The sequence below is a fragment of the Myxine glutinosa genome, chromosome 2 (assembly GCF_964187855.1).
Source record: "Myxine glutinosa chromosome 2, kmMyxGlut1.1, whole genome shotgun sequence".
Classification (NCBI taxonomy): domain Eukaryota; kingdom Metazoa; phylum Chordata; class Myxini; order Myxiniformes; family Myxinidae; genus Myxine; species Myxine glutinosa.
Genome location: NC_136262.1, coordinates 3443416 through 3461130, shown reverse-complemented (window position 1 = coordinate 3461130; position 17715 = coordinate 3443416). Strand labels below are relative to the sequence as shown.

The 17715-nt window shown below is 47.6% G+C and overlaps 1 protein-coding gene across 1 annotated transcript in view; it reads right to left on the bottom strand.

Moving 5' to 3' along the window:
• NFS1 (NFS1 cysteine desulfurase) overlaps nucleotides 1-17715 on the bottom strand; it is a 129152-nt gene that overhangs the window by 87590 nt on the left and 23847 nt on the right. Inside the window, exons 4-6 of the mRNA XM_068108839.2 lie at nucleotides 11970-12053; nucleotides 10776-10928; nucleotides 3978-4071 (exon numbers count right to left, since the gene is read on the bottom strand). Of these exons, the coding sequence (XP_067964940.1) occupies nucleotides 3978-4071; nucleotides 10776-10928; nucleotides 11970-12053 (331 nt within the window). The remainder of the gene's footprint in view (nucleotides 1-3977; nucleotides 4072-10775; nucleotides 10929-11969; nucleotides 12054-17715) is intronic.

The window sequence follows — 17715 nt, the reverse complement described above, 5'->3', positions numbered from 1 at the left end:
TCTTAGATTTTCCCTTCTCCCCTGAACATCTGCTCTTTGTCTATCGTTTTAACCCCACCCCCCCACCCCCCCAAAAAAAAAACACAAAAAAAAAACATTTATTTCCCTTTCTCCACGTGTGCTGTTGTCCAATCGTGTGCTTCTGTCCACGTGCGCTGTCTCGCCCCGCCGCCATTATCTCCTTGCCTGCCACCTTTTGCTCTGTTCACGTGACTCATGGTTGTCCCTCTCGGCCCTCTCCCGTTGGTATTTTTGTGAATATAACGTTGTTCTTCACGGTTCTGTTTAAATATGTTTAAACTTTCCCCTTCAGTGTTTTATTCAGTGGTATATTACAACACGCTGTTTTTCTTCCTATTTAAAAGGCTTTTTTCAATTTCCTCTTCAACTCATTCCACTTCAAAAAAATATTAAATCTCTTATAATTCTTCGTCACTACATGCTCTAAATTCACATTCATTCCACCCCTCCTCTATCGTTCTTAAACGGATCAATAACTTGAAAATCACAATAAAACCAATTTGCTATAAATGTTCGTCTTTCATTAATCATCCACTTTCTAAACTCCCCCCTTGCCCCTCCCCTCCAAATCACCCCCCTTGCCCCTCCCCTCCTAAACTCCCCCCTCGCCCATCCCCTTCAAAACTCCCCCCCAACCCCTCCCCTCAAAACTCCCCCCCAACCCCTCCCCTTCAAATCTCCCCCCCTACCATCCCTCTCCAATTCTCCCCCCTCCCCCCTCTTCCTCAAAGCTGCCTCCTACCAACTTCGTCTCCCTTCTATCTCATACCTCCACCTCCCCCAACCTTCTACTTTCCTCTGCCCCTACCCCCCCCCCCCCTCAAACAACCCCTCACTATGCCTCATCCCATCACCATCAAACCTTTTGTCCTCCTAATCCTTCCCTTTGTTGTAACTCTTCTGTAATCTCTGACACACGATCAACTGCTCTCCCTACCTCCCCCTCTCATCCTTCATCTGACCCTACCCCTCCCCACCCCTGTCCTGCACCCGATGCTCCCCCTCTCTCCTCGTTAACGGTATGGACCTCAAACATCCGGGGTCTTCGCTCAAACCTGATTGATTTCTCCATTCAGGTTACTTCTGACAATCCAGACTTTTTCTGTTAAGCAGATCCTTTCCTCCTTCATGATGTCTCTGATTCCTTAATATCTTTTCCTGGTTACTCCCTCCTCCGGTATGATAGACCTGAGCCTCGTCCGGGTGGTGGGGTTGCTATCTTTATCAAAAACTCTCTTCCTCACTCTTCTTGCACTGCCCTCTCTCCACCCCACCCCCAGGAGTACCTTTTGCTTCGGTTTCCTCTCCGCTCCCACCTTTTGTTCATATGTGTTCTGTACCGTCCTCCAAACAGTGATGACTCCATTTACATTTCGCTTTTTGACAACATGGACCAACTTCTATCAACTCATCCAAACTCTCTCTTCCTCATATGTGGCGACTTCAACTGTCATCATGCCAGCTGGCTGGGTGTGGGTTCCTCTCTCACCAGCCACGGCATCTCAGCAAAGGACTTCTGCGACTCATTGCGACTGACACAATCTGTCAATTTCTCCACCCGGATCTCAGTCAATGGAGTATCTTCTCTTCAAGACTTGGTTATGACAAACTTCCCTGCAAATGTCTGCTGCTCTTCTTCTGCTCCAATCGGTTCTTCTGATCATGTGCTTGTTAAAATGGACATCTCTCTGGCCATTCTCAGAGAGCCTCCTCAGCGCCGACACGTCTGGCATTTCACTCAGGCTGACTGGCACGGTCTGCAAGCAGCCATCAATCATCTGGACTGGTCTCCCATCTCTACTGCCTCTGACATCAATTCGTCCTGGGAATTCCTCCAAAGCAAACTGCTCTCTCTCATGCACAGATTTATCCCATCTCGTCTTCAGTTGTCTTACCCTTCCTCCCATCCATGGTACACTGAATCTTGTGGTGAGGCAGTTGCCCTGAAACAACTTGCCTTTGCCTCTTGGAAGGCAAATCCAACTGAAGGCAATCTCAGTTCCTTCCACCAAGCTCAGAACAAATGTGTCTACCCTCAGCAGTGCCAGGAAGCACTATCTCTCCACACTCAAGAATGAACTCTCAAACCTGTCTCCTTCCTCCAAATCCTGGTGGCGTCTGGTCAAATCTGTTTCTGGTGCTTGTTCCCCCTCCATCCCCTCCCTTACCTCAAATGGCTACACAGTTGACACAGCACGTGACAAAGCCGAATGCCTCAACTCTGTGTTTGCCTCAAAATCTTGTGTCCCAAACCCATCTCTCTCTCTCTGTTCCCACCTTACCCAGTCGAACCCAACTGCTCCTGGACTCTGTGTCCTTCTCTCCTGACAAGGTGGAGGAGTTTTTGTCAAACCTCGACTCTGATTCTGCAACTGGACCAGGCGGCATCAGCCCACGGGTCCTAAAATCCTGCTCTGCCGCTCTATCTCACCCTCTCTCTGTTCTTTTCACCCTCTCGTTTGATCAAGGTCATCTGCCATCATCATGGAAATCAGCAAACATTACCGCTTTACACAAAAAAGGTGCAAAAACAGATCCTTGCAACTACAGACCAATCAGCCTTCTCCCAATTATCAGCAAAGTCATGGACCTCGGTATAAAGCAAATGGACACTACTAAGAATTTCAGGAAAGAGTCAGAGATCGAAAGAGGTGGATTTGGGGTGATTTAACGTGGGTAGAAAAGATCAAGATTTTGGATGTAAGAAGATAAGAGATGGTTGTCAACAGCTGTTTTAAAGACCCGGAGGGAGGAGTGGGATTGAAGAGAATGAGGGAGTTTGTTCCAGAGGTGGGAGAATCGAGGAATGAAGGAGTGAAGGTGAGCAGAGAGTCTTGACTTTGGCAGTTTAACCATAAGAGGGTTGCAGTCAGATCTTGTGCGACCTGTAGGAATATTTGGGGGACAGAGCCCAGAGAGAGCTGGAGGAGCAAGGCCGGAGAGGAGTTGGTAGAAGACAGAAAGACCACCAACCTGCCTGCGGTGAGTAAGTGAAAGGTCCTCGGAGGTAGCTTCATCACGGGAGATTCCAATGATTCTGAACGCTTTGGTTTCAACAGCGTGAAGACGAGCTAGGTGTGAGGCAGGAGCACCAGCCCAGAGAGGAGAGCAGTATTTCATTGAGCTGTGGATGAAAGCTTTGTATGTGCAGAGGAGCCCAAAAGTGCGAAGGAAGGACTTCGCACGACAGAGGATGCCCAGTCGGCGACTGGCTTTGGAGGCCACCGTGGAAATGTGGTTTTCCCATGAAAGATCATGGCAGATAGTGAGACCCAAAAGCTTGAGTGACAGAACTTCTTTGAGAGGATTGTTGAGAAAGTAGATGGGAGGGTTGTCCAGACGGTCTTTTCGGAGAGACAAAGTGAGAGTCTGAGATTTGTCAGGATTGAAAGACATGTTCCACTTTTTTGACCAGTTTGTGATTTTTTCCAGATCTGCAGAGAGTGAAGAGGCCAATCCAATCCAATCCAAAGAGGCCTCCCTGCCAATCTGAGGGTTGAGATATGGAGTGGCAGAGAGTGGAGTCACAGCAAAAAGATGGAGAAGAAAGAGATAGAGGGGTCTGAGGCTCTCATTCGAACTTCTATTCATCACTCAATGGAGAATGAGAACACTTACAGCCGATGGTAAACATTTTACTGATATTCACAAACCAAGGTTTTCACCAGAAAAAAGAAAATCTAAACCTTAAACGTTTTTACACCTGTGAGGGCCCATTTCGTGTGGATGAAAATATTCTCCCTAATCACCCTTTTGACACCTTTGCTACTATGACCAGCAGCAACAAACCATCCTACACACCCACACCTGCAAAATCCCCCCTCCATTCCTTACCTCCCTCCTCCAACCACCCCTCTGCCCCCCTCCCCGGTACCTGAAAGTCATTCTCTTCATTATTTTCTCTTCGTTGAAAACATATATTATTATACCATCATCTTGCAAATCCAATACCTTACCAATCTCAGCGATTTGTTGAACAACTCCGATCTCATTGTTCACCGCCATGATAGATACGAGGCTCGTTTCAGGACGAATCGCCTGCTCCAACACCTGCAACGGACATTATATGAGTTGAAAATACACATCACCACAAGTTTAAATTGCTATTGTCGGATACAAATATGAGAGAAAAGGCAGCGGGTAGAGAGGTGCTAGGTAGACAGAGCACATCAGAAATGATAATTTGACAAATACATAAAGTTTGCCAAACAATTTTTTTAAATACTCTCTAAAAGAGCAGATGATAGACAATAGAAAGGTGAGAAGACTTGGAATTCAAAATGTAAAGTGTGAGAAGAGAAGCAACTAAAACGGCACTTGGTGGGGCGCATACCTCCACCAGGCTGACTCGTTGCCCACCTCGCCAGCGGAGACGGTATTGCTTTTGAGTCCGTTTTATTATTATTAACGCACAGGTTGTAAACCTGGTGCGTTATAGCGTTTGCCTGGGAATTTCGGGCGCTCAAAAGTGAAGCTAGTTTCTGTCACCCATTTCTGTCGCTCATTTCTGTCGCTCATTTCTGTCGCTCAGATGTGTAAACATGACGTCATCAAATCTATATTTATAGGATAGGTTATAGGAGATATATATGTTATAGGATAGGAATATAGGACCCAAATGACCCAGAGGACCCAAATGACCCAGAGGACCCAAATGACCCAGAGGACCAAAATGACCCAGAGGACCCAAATGACCCAGAGGACCCAAATGACCCAGAGGACCCAAATGACCCAGAGGACCCAAATGACCCAGAGGACCCAAATGACCCAGAGGACCCAAATGACCCAGAGGACCCAAATGACCCAGAGGACCCAAATGACCCAGAGGACCCAAATGACCCAGAGGACCCAAATGACTCAGAGGACCCAAATGACCCAGAGGACCCAGAGGACCCAAATGACCCAGAGGACCCAAATGACCCAGAGGACCCAAATGACCCAGAGGACCCAAATGACCCAGAGGACCCAGAGGACCCAAATGACCCAGAGGACCCAAATGACCCAGAGGACCCAAATGACCCAGAGGACCCAAATGACCCAGAGGACCCAGAGGACCCAAATGACCCAGAGGACCCAGAGGACCCAGAGGACCCAAATGACCCAGAGGACCCAAATGACCCAGAGGACCCAGAGGACCCAAATGACCCAGAGGACCCAAATGACCCAGAGGACCCAAATGACCCAGAGGACCCAAATGACCCAGAGGACCCAAATGACCCAGAGGACCCAAATGACCCAGAGGACCCAGAGGACCCAAATGACCCAGAGGACCCAAATGACCCAAATGACCCAGAGGACCCAAATGACCCAGAGGACCCAAATGACCCAGAGGACCCAAATGACCCAGAGGACCCAAATGACCCAGAGGACCCAAATGACCCAGAGGACCCAAATGACCCAGAGGACCCAAATGACCCAGAGGACCCAAATGACCCAGAGGACCCAAATGACCCAGAGGACCCAAATGACCCAGAGGACCCAAATGACCCAGAGGACCCAAATGACCCAAATGACCCAGAGGACCCAAAGGACCCAAATGACCCAGAGGACCCAAATGACCCAGAGGACCCAAATGACCCAGAGGACCCAAATGACCCAAATGACCCAGAGGACCCAGAGGACCCAGAGGACCCAGAGGACCCAAATGACCCAGAGGACCCAGAGGACCCAAATGACCCAGAGGACCCAGAGGACCCAAATGACCCAGAGGACCCAAATGACCCAAATGACCCAAATGACCCAGAGGACCCAAATGACCCAGAGGACCCAAATGACCCAGAGGACCCAAATGACCCAGAGGACCCAAATGACCCAGAGGACCCAAATGACCCAGAGGACCCAAATGACCCAAATGACCCAGAGGACCCAAATGACCCAGAGGACCCAAATGACCCAGAGGACCCAAATGACCCAGAGGACCCAAATTCTATGTATGTTTCTATGATGATGTATGTTTTGGTGAAAGTACATAATGTGAATACTAGTAGCAATTTTACAAAAACCATGGCATAATTTCAAATCTTGACCCGAGATGATAATTATGCTACATCATAATTTCCATGTGCCAACCTGGGCGGAATCCAAGTGGATTCACTTGACTTGTTATTATTATTATTATTATTATTATTATTTTTGTGTACAGAATCGAGGCATGTAAAAGAGCAAACACATTGAACATGAAAACAAGCACAGACACATAAAACATACAATGAAGGGAGCGGGAGACAAGAGGAGGAGAGAGAGGGAAGCACACGAGCACAACAACAGTAGAGAACAGGGACGTCGGTAGATCTGTGGAAGAGGGCTGGAGGAGGGGGGGGGTTAAAACAGCCGTTTTAAAGACCTGGAGGGAGGAGAAGGATTGAAGAGAGTGTGGGATTTTTTTCCAGAGACGGGAGAAAAGAGGAATGAAAGAGTGAAGGTGAGCAGAGAGTCTTGATTTTGGTAGTTTCACCAGAAGTGGGTTGCTGGCAGATCTTGTGTGTCCTGCAGGAATATTTGGGGGATAGAGCACTGAAAGAGCTGGGGGAGCAAGGTCGGAGAGGAGTCGGTAGAAGACAGAAAGACCACCAACCTGCCTGCGGTGAGAGAGAGAAAGGCCCTCAGAATCAGCTTCATCGTGGGAGATTCCAATGATTCTGAATGCTTTGGTTTAAACAGCGTGAAGCCGAGCTGGGTGTGAGGCAGGAGCACCAGCCCTGAGGGGAGAGAAGTATTCCATTGAGCTGTAGATGAAAGCTTTGTATGTGGTGAGGAGTTCCAAAGTGCCCAGAAAGTACTTCGAACGACGGAGGATTCCCAGTCGGCGACTCGCTTTGGAGGCCATCTTGAAAAAGTGGGTTTCCCAGGCAAGATAATGGCAGATAGAGAGACCCAAAAACTTTTGTGACAGAACTTCTGTGAGAGGATTGTTGAGAAAGTAGATGGGAGGGTTTTCCAGACGGTCTTTTCGGAGATAGACAAAGTGAGAGTGTAAGATTTGTCAGGATTGAAAGACATTTTCCACTTGTTTGACCAGTTTGTGTTATTGTTCAGGTCTGCAGACAGTGAAGAGGCTGCTGTCTGCCGATCTGAGGGTTGAGATATGGAGCGGCAGAGAGTGGAGTCATCAGCATAGAGAGAGAGAGGATTTTTCAGAGAGTTGGAAAGATCATTGATGAAGATGAGAAAAAGCACAGGGCCCAGAACACTGCCTTGGGGAACTCCAGCCAGAACAGGCAGGGAAGAAGAGAGAAGGCCATTCAGGGCCACACGTTGACTGCGACTAGAGACGAAGTAGGCAAGCCCTGCATGGAGGTTTCCATGGACACCATAGGAGGAGAGTTTGGTGATCAGGGCGGGGTGCCAGACCGTATCGAAGGCATGATATATGCCAAGGGAGACAGCTCTGATTTCCTGTTTGGCATTGAGGACCTCCATCCATTGTTGAGACAGCAGAAGCAGCATGTCCAGAGGAGAGTGACCTGGTCTGAATCCAAATTGATGATCCGAGATCAAACTCATGGAAGGCAAAGGCAAGTTGTTTCAGGGCAACTGCCTCACCACAAGATTCAGCGTACCATGGATGGGAGGAAGGGTCTGACAACTGAAGACGAGTTGGGATAAATCTGTGCTTGAGAGAGAGCAGTTTACTTTGGAAGAATTCCCAGGAAGAGTTGATGTCAGAGACAGTAGATATGGGAGACCAGTCCAGATGATTGATGGCTGCTTGAAGACCGTGCCAGTCGGCCTGAGTGAAATGCCAGACTCATCGACGCTGAGGAGACTCTGTATGTGTGTGTATATATATATGTGCGTGTGTGTATTTGTTTGTGTGTGTGTGTTTGTATGTGCCTGTGTGTGTGTTTGTATGTGCCTGTGTGCGTGTGCGTGTGCGTGTCTGTGAATGAAAGAGGGATAGAATTGTGAGGAACAGAAATGAAAAAACGAGATGTGTGTGTGTGTGTGTGTGTGTGTGTGTGTGTCTGTGTGTGTCTGTGTGTGTGTGTACGTGTACGTGTGTGTATTTGTTTGTGTGTGTGTTTGTCTGTGTGGTGTGTGTGTCTGTGTGTGCGTGTTTGTGTGTGTGAGTGTGTGTGTTTGTCTGTCTGCTCACTTATACTTGCCTACAGGTCACAATTTTAAACCGATCTTCATGACACTTCATCAAATGGTAGAGTTCATGGTCCGATAAAACCCCACTTATTTTTGAGGTCAAAAGGTCACAAGGTCAACATCGGTGAAAGGTCAATAACCTTCTCAAATTTCTAAAATCCTCAATTTTCATCCGATTGACTTGAAATCTGAATCGGATTTTCATGTCAGCTGACTGAAACCAACCACCAACTATTTTTGAGGTCAAATAGTTGGTGGATCACATTTCCTCACACCTTTATAACACTTCCTCACACCTTTATCACACTTCCTCACTCCTTTATCACACGTCCTCATTCCTTTATCACACGTCCTCACTCCTTTATCACACGTCCTCACTCCTTTATCACACGTCCTCACTCCTTTATCACACGTCCTCACTCCTTTATCACGCGTCCTCACTCCTTTATCACGCGTCCTCACTCCTTTATCACGCGTCCTCACTCCTTTATCACGCGTCCTCACTCCTTTATCACGCGTCCTCACTCCTTTATCACGCGTCCTCACTCCTTTATCACGCGTCCTCACTCCTTTATCACGCGTCCTCACTCCTTTATCACGCGTCCTCACTCCTTTATCACGCGTCCTCACTCCTTTATCACGCGTCCTCACTCCTTTATCACGCGTCCTCACTCCTTTATCACGCGTCCTCACTCCTTTATCACGCGTCCTCACTCCTTTATCACGCGTCCTCACTCCTTTATCACGCGTCCTCACTCCTTTGTCACGCGTCCTCACTCCTTTGTCACGCGTCCTCACTCCTTTGTCACGCGTCCTCACTCCTTTGTCACGCGTCCTCACTCCTTTGTCACGCGTCCTCACTCCTTTGTCACGCGTCCTCACTCCTTTGTCACGCGTCCTCACTCCTTTGTCACGCGTCCTCACTCCTTTGTCACGCGTCCTCACTCCTTTGTCACGCGTCCTCACTCCTTTGTCACGCGTCCTCACTCCTTTGTCACGCGTCCTCACTCCTTTGTCACGCGTCCTCACTCCTTTGTCACGCGTCCTCACTCCTTTGTCACGCGTCCTCACTCCTTTGTCACGCGTCCTCACTCCTTTGTCACGCGTCCTCACTCCTTTGTCACGCGTCCTCACTCCTTTGTCACGCGTCCTCACTCCTTTGTCACGCGTCCTCACTCCTTTGTCACGCGTCCTCACTCCTTTGTCACGCGTCCTCACTCCTTTGTCACGCGTCCTCACTCCTTTGTCACGCGTCCTCACTCCTTTGTCACGCGTCCTCACTCCTTTGTCACGCGTCCTCACTCCTTTGTCACGCGTCCTCACTCCTTTGTCACGCGTCCTCACTCCTTTGTCACGCGTCCTCACTCCTTTGTCACGCGTCCTCACTCCTTTGTCACACGTCCTCACTCCTTTGTCACACGTCCTCACTCCTTTGTCACACGTCCTCACTCCTTTGTCACACGTCCTCACTCCTTTGTCACACGTCCTCACTCCTTTGTCACACGTCCTCACTCCTTTGTCACACGTCCTCACTCCTTTGTCACACGTCCTCACTCCTTTGTCACACGTCCTCACTCCTTTGTCACACGTCCTCACTCCTTTGTCACACGTCCTCACTCCTTTGTCACACGTCCTCACTCCTTTGTCACACGTCCTCACTCCTTTGTCACACGTCCTCACTCCTTTGTCACACGTCCTCACTCCTTTGTCACACGTCCTCACTCCTTTGTCACACGTCCTCACTCCTTTGTCACACGTCCTCACTCCTTTGTCACACGTCCTCACTCCTTTGTCACACGTCCTCACTCCTTTGTCACACGTCCTCACTCCTTTGTCACACGTCCTCACTCCTTTGTCACACGTCCTCACTCCTTTGTCACACGTCCTCACTCCTTTGTCACACGTCCTCACTCCTTTGTCACACGTCCTCACTCCTTTGTCACACGTCCTCACTCCTTTGTCACACGTCCTCACTCCTTTGTCACGCGTCCTCACTCCTTTGTCACGCGTCCTCACTCCTTTATCACGCGTCCTCACTCCTTTATCACGCGTCCTCACTCCTTTATCACGCGTCCTCACTCCTTTATCACGCGTCCTCACTCCTTTATCACGCGTCCTCACTCCTTTGTCACGCGTCCTCACTCCTTTATCACACGTCCTCACTCCTTTATCACACGTCCTCACTCCTTTATCACACGTCCTCACTCCTTTATCACACGTCCTCACTCCTTTATCACACGTCCTCACTGCTTTGTCACATTTTCTCACACCTTTATCACACTTACTCACTGCTTTGTCACATTTTCTCACACTTTTATCACACTTACTCACTCCTTTATCACATTTTCTCACACCTTTATCACACTTACTCACTGCTTTGTCACATTTTCTCACACCTTTATCACACTTACTCACTCCTTTATCACATTTTCTCACACCTTTATCACACTTACTCACTCCTTTATCACATTTTCTCACTCCTTTATCACATTTTCTCACACCTTTATCCTCCATTGTTTTCTACTTGCATACTGACCCATCTGTCCACACACCCAATTCCATTTCTCCAACAACGCAAGCACCAGAAAGTTGGTTAACAAGTTTGCAAGAAATGGTCTGGGCTTCTGTGCACAACATTTAGCCGCCATGCTTCGACTTACTTTAAGATCGACGAGTCCGTTGGTCTTCACGGGCAGGTAGGTTACGGCAAAACCCTCGGCTTCGAGAGCACGACACGAGTCCAGGACACACTTGTGCTCGGTCTGTGTTGTGATGACATGCTGCTTCCGTTGCTTATAGAATCGTGCCACACCCTATATGAACACCAGGTATTATAGGGGAAGCTCGAATGAAAAATCAGGTTTCCATTATTTAAAATAAGCGATAGCCAAAGCACAACCATTTTGCAAATGTAAAGGTGTATAAATATAAGTAAATGTTGACCATTTGAAATAGCAGTAAATAATGTAATTATATGAGAGAGTTTTTCTCCAATCAAATCAAATCAAATCGTGTACAAATCTTCATACCAAGGATGCTCATGATGCCAATGCAATATTTTTACATTCAAGCCAAAGAGGTTCCTGTCCGACTTCCTGAAATTACCGTCAGGACAATAATCATTAGTTGGGTAAAACAAAAACCTCACTCATGATGGTGTAAAACCCAGATTAAAAAAATAATTACCAGTGAAAACAATAAGTGGAGAAGTGAAAATAAGTGGAGAAGATCGTCATGGGGACCGCAAGGCCAACCCCGCTTTAGCAGGGAAAATGGCCTTAAAATGCCTGTTGTTGTTGTTGTAGTGAAAACCAAACCCAGCTCAGGTTCCCCTTTCGTCGATGAATCAAGCACCAAATTGCTAATCCTCACAATGATACGACGAGCTGACACCGAAGAACCAAAAAGTGACGTCATGAAGGATGCTCAGCCACCATGAGCGGGTACATTTTGCAAAACCTCTTACTTAAAACACGAAAAGGCAAAGAGATCATGAACTCCATAATTGAATGTTTGAAATCTTCAAAACTTTCAATTGTTCAAAAAGAAGTATCTGGATTTAAAATTTTCAGCATGTCCTGAGGGCGCTGCCCACCGGGTATGCAAAGTTGGCGTTTTAGCACAAAGCTCCGCAGGATGAAGCCTTGGATGGAAAGGCCTTCAATGGGAAGAGAAATGCCAAAATCGACAAATGTGAGATGTTTAAAGTCTTTAACACAAGAGTCATTACCGTTGGGTGTTGTTTTAAAGATTGGCCGAGTCGCAGCAATGAAACATATTTTTGGCCCAATCAAGGTCTTTGCATGCAAAAGGCAGAAAAAGGACCATCTTAAACCCCAAAAGGTAAATCACACCTTGATTGCAATGTTGTTCGACTCCGTGGCTCCACTGGTGAAAATAATCTCCCTCGGATCTGCTCCAATCAAATCGGCCACTTGCTGGAAGCATTAAGTTGGGAGGGGAGAGAAGAGAGGGGAAGTCCAACAACTGGAGTAAATCAATAACAACCAATAAACAATGAGAGTAAGAGAAGGCAAAATATACTGACAAGTAAATAAACCCTAGTAAAAAATCAAGAAAATGACACAATGTTTCAAATAAAAAGAAGAAGAAGAAGAAGAGGAAGAAGAGGAGGAGGAAGAAGAGGAGAAAGAAACATGAAATAAGGTCTGCAACAAGGTAATGCTTTTCTTTCAAGAAAGCAAACGTTTTCAGGAAACCACTAACAGACTCGGTGGCGTAATGGTTAGAGGGTCCTCCGAGCCTGGGAGATCAGTGGCTCCAACGTGAACAACTGAGTCAGACCAAAGAATAAAAATAGTGTGTGCTGCTGCATTGCTTTACATTTAGCATGTTATAAAGGGATAGAGCACAGACAAACACCATTGTACATGGTTTATGGGCCTAATGACCCCCACCTGTGTTGAAGTTCCCTGTAAGGGGACATAAACAGGGCCTGGAGAAAGTATTCACACCCCTTGACTTTTTCACATTTTGTTGTGTTACAGCTTGAATTTAAAATTAAATTGAGATTTTTTGTCACTGATCTAAATATAATACCCCATAATGATAATAATAATAATAATAATGACAATAAAATATACACATAATAATAATAATAGTAATAATAATAATAATAATAATAATAATAATAATAATAATAATAATAATAGAAAATGATCAACAGAAATATCGAATTTACATAAGTATTCAACACCCTGAGCCAATACATAGTAGAAGCCCCTTTGGCAGCGATGACAGCTTCGATTGTTCGAGTTTATGGCTTCGAGTCAAGGTCATCTGCCATCTGCTTGGACATCAGCCAACATCACCACTTTACACGAAAAAGGTGAAAAAACAGAACCATACATCGACAGACCAATCAGCCTGCTCCCAGTTACCAGCAAGGTCATGGAATCAATCATCGCTTTTTCTTTCTTTTTTTTGTATACAGAATCGAGGCTCGTGAAAGAGCTAACATTTATCACACAAACAAATCAAACAGACAAACAAACAAAGTGTATAAAAAGGGGAGCGGTAGACAAGATGGGGAGAGAAGGGGAAGCACATAAACACAACATTTGAGAGCAGGGACATCGGGAATGTGGGGGAGGGAGAGGGCTTGGGGGGAGGAGGCGTGGGAAGGGGGGAGTGAAGTACAAACACAAGGACACCAAGGACTTCCAGGAAAGAAGTTGGTATTTCAAAAAAGTGGATATGGGGTGAAATTAGCAGGGGTAGAAAAGATAAAGGTTTTGGATGGGGGAAGATAAGAGATGGTGGTGAACAGCTGTTTTAAAGACCTGGAGGGAGGAGTGGGATTGAAGAGAGTGAGGGAGTTTGTTCCAGAGGCGGGAGAATCGAGGAATGAAGGAGTGAAGGTGAGCAGAGAGTCTTGATTTTGGCAGTTTAACCATCAGAGGGTTGCAGTCAGATCTTGTGCGACCTGTAGGAATATTTGGGGGCCAGAGCCCAGAGAGAGCTGGAGGGGCAAGGCCGGAGAAGAGTTAGTAGAAGACAGAAAGACCACAAACCTGCCTGCGGTGAGTAAGTGAAAGGCCCTCAGAGGTAGCTTCATCACGGGAGATTCCAATGATTCTGAACGCTTTGGTTTCAACAGCGTGAAGACGAGCTAGGTGTGAGGCAGGAGCACCAGCCCAGAGGGGAGAGCAGTATTCCATTGAGCTGCGGATGAAAGCCTTGTATGTGGTGAGGAGCTCAGGTGTGCCAAGGAAGGACTTCGCACGACGGAGGATGCCCAGTCAGCGACTGGCTTTGGAGGCCAGATTTGAAATGTGGTTTTCCCAGGACAGATCATGGCAGATAGTGAGACGCAAAAGCTTGAGTGACAGAACGTTTTGGAGAGGATTATTCAGAAAGTGGATGGAAGGGTTGTCCAGTCGGTCTTTTCGGAGAGACATCGTAAGAGTGTGAGATTTGTCAGGATTGAAAGACATGTTCCACTTGTTTGCCCAGTCTGTGATTTTGTCCAGGTCTGCAGAGAGTGAGGAGGCTGCAGACTGCCGATCTGAGGGATGAGGAATGGAGCGGCAGAGAGTGGAGTCATCAGCAAAGAGATAGAGAGGATTTTCAAGAGAGTCGGAGAGATCATTGGTGAAGACCACAAAAAGCACAGGACCCAGAACACTGCCTTGGGGAACTCCAGCCTGAACAGGAAGAGGAGATGAGAGAAACCCATTCAGGGCCACACGTTGACTACGACGAGAGAGGAAGTCCGCCAGCCATGCGTGCAGATTTCCATGGATACCAAAGGAGGAGAGTTTGGTGAGCAGAGCGGGGTGCCAGACCGTATCGAAGGCACGTGATATGTCGAGGGAGACAGCTCTAATTTCCTGTTTGACATTGAGGACCTCCATCCATTGTTGAGACAGCAGAAGCAGCATGTCCAGAGTCGAGTGACCTGGTCTGAAACCAAACTGATGATCAGAGATCAAGCCATTGGAGAAGAGGAAAGATTTCATATCCGGAGCAATGATGGAAATCCATGACTTTGCTGATAATTGGGAGAAGGCTGATTGGTCTGTAGTTGCTAGGATCTGTTTTTGCACATTTTTTGTGTAAAGCGGTGATGTTGGCTGATTTCCAAGCAGATGGCAGATGACCTTGAGCAAAAGAGAGGGTGAAGAGAACCGAGAGAGGGAGTGAAAGAGCGGAAGAACAGGATTTTAGGACCCGTGGGCTGATGCCGTCAGGTCCAGTTGCAGAATCAGAGTCGAGGGTTGACAGAAACTTTTCCACCTTGTCAGGAGGAAAGGACACAGAGTCCAGGAGCAGCTGGGTACGACTGGGTACGGTGGGTACAGAGAGGGATGGGTTTGGGACACAAGATTTAGAGGCAAACACAGAGTTGAGGCATTCGGCTTTTTCACGTGCGGAGTCAGCTGTGTAGCCGTTTGAGGTAAGGGAGGAGATGGAGGGGGAACAAACACAAGAAACAGATTTGACCAGACGCCACCAGGATTTGGAAGAGGGAGACAGATAAGAGAGTTCGGTCTTGAGAACGGAGAGATATTGTTTCCTGGCTCTCCTGGGGGTGGACACACACTTGTTTCGGGCTTTGTGAAAGGAAATGAGATTTCCTTCTGTTGGATTTGCTTTCCAGGAGACGAAGGCAAGTTGTTTCTGGGCAACAGCCTCACCACAAGATTCCGTGTACCATGGACGGGAGGAAGGGTATGACAACAGAAGACAAGATGGGCTAAATCTGTGCATGAGAGAGAGCAATTTACTTTGGAAGAATTCCCAGGATGAGTTGATGTCAGAGGTGGTAGAGATGGGAGACGAGTCCAGATGATTGATGGCTGCTTGAAGACTGTGCCAGTTCGCCTGAGTGAAATGCCAGACTCGTCGCCGCTGAGGAGGCTCCCTGAGAATGGTCAGGGAGATGTCCAATTTAACAAGCACATGATCAGATGAGCCGATTGGAGCAGAAGAAGAGCAGCAGACATTTTCAGGGAAGTTAGTCATAACCAAGTCCAGAAGAGAAGATGCTCCGTTGACTGAGATCCGGGTTGGGAAATTGACAGATTGTGTCAGTCCCAGTGAGTCACAGAAGTCCTTTGCTGAGGAGCCATGGCTGGTGAGAGAGGTACCCACACCCAGCCAACTGGCATGGTGACAATTGAAATCACGACATATGAGGAAGAGAGAGTTGGGATGAGGAGATAGAAGTTGGTCCATATTATCAAACAGCGAGATGTAGATGGAGTCATCTCTGTTTGCTGGACGGTACAACACACATAAGAACAAAAGGTGGGAGCGAAGGGGAAGCAGTAGCCAGAGGTATTCCTCGGGGTGAGGTGGACAAAGGGCAGTGCAGGGCGAGTGAGAAAGAGTTTTTGATAAAGATAGCAACCCCACCTCCAGGACGAGGCTCAGGTCTATCATTCCGGAGGAGGGAGTAACCCGGGAGAGCTTCTGATATTAAATCCTTCCTCTTCTCCAATGGTTTGATCTCGGATCATCAATTTGGATTCAGACCAGGTCACTCTACTCTGTACATGCTGCTTCTGCTATCTCACAAATGGATGGAGGTACTCAATGCCAAACAGGAAATCAGAGCTGTCTCCCTTGACATATCACGTGCCTTCAATACAGTCTGGCACCCGCCCTGCTCACCAAGCTCTCCTCTTAAGTTATCCATGGAAACCTCCACGCATGGCTTGAGACTTCCTCTCCGGTCGCAGTCAACGTGTGGCCCTGAACGGAATCTCATCTCCCGTTCCTTTTCAGGCTGCAGTTCCCCAAGGCAGTGTTCTGGGCCCTGTGCTTTTTCTGGTCTTCATCAATGATCTCTCTGACTCTGGAAAATCCTCTCTATCTCTTTGCTGATGACTCCACTCTCTGCCACTCCATACCTCATCCTTCAGATCGGCTGTCTGCAGCCTCTTCACTCTCTGCAGATCTGGACAATATCACAAACTGGTCAAACAAGTGGAACATGTCTTTCAATCCTGACAAATCTCCGAAAAGACCGTCTGGACAACCGTCCCATCTACTATCTCAACAATCCTCATCAATAAGTTTTGTCACAAGCTTTTGGGTCTCACTATCTGCAATGATCTTTCCTGGGAAAACTTCTTCCAAATCCTGGTGGCGCCTGGTCAAATCTGTTTCTGGTGTTTGTTCCCCCTCCATCCCCTCCCTCACCTCAAATGGCTACACGGCTGACGCCGCACGTGAAAAGGCTGAATGCCTCAACTCTGTGTTTGCCTCTAAATCTTGGGTCCCAAATCCATCCCTCTCTGTAACCACCGTACCCAGTCGTACCCAGCTGCTCCTGGACTCTGTGTCCTTTCCTCCTGACAAGGTGGAAAAGTTTCTGTCAACCCTCGACTCTGATTCTGCAACTGGACCTGACGGCATCAGCCCACGGGTCCTAAAATCCTGTTCTCCCGCTCTTTCACTCCCTCTCTCTGTTCTCTTCACCCTCTCTTTTGCTCAAAGTCATCTGCCATCTGCTTGGAAATCAGCCAACATCACCACTTTGCACAAAAAAGGTGCAAAAACAGATCCTAGCAACTACAGACCAATCGGCCTTCTCCCAATTATCAGCAAAGTCATGGATTTCCATCATTGCTCCCGATATGAAATCTTTCCTCTTCTCCAATGGCTTGATCTCTGATCATCAATTTGGTTTCAGACCAGGTCACTCTACTCTGGACATGCTGCTTCTGCTGTCTCAACAATGGATGGAGGTCCTCAATGCCAAACAGGAAATCAGAGCTGTCTCCCTTGACATATCACGTGCCTTCGATACGGTCTGGCACCCAGCTCTGCTCACCAAACTCTCCTCCTATGGTATCCATGGAAATCTCCATGCATGGCTTGCGGACTTCCTCTCTGGTCGTAGTCAACGTGTGGCCCTGAATGGATTTCTCTCATCTCCCCTTCCCGTTCAGGCTGGAGTTCCCCAAGGCAGTGTGTGCTGGGCCCTGTGCTTTTTCTGGTCTTTATCAATGATCTCTCCGACTCTCTGGAAAATCCTCTGTATCTCTTTGCTGATGACTCCACTCTCTGCCGCTCCATTCCTCTTCCCTCAGATCGGCAGTCTGCAGCCTCCTCACTCTCTGAAGACCT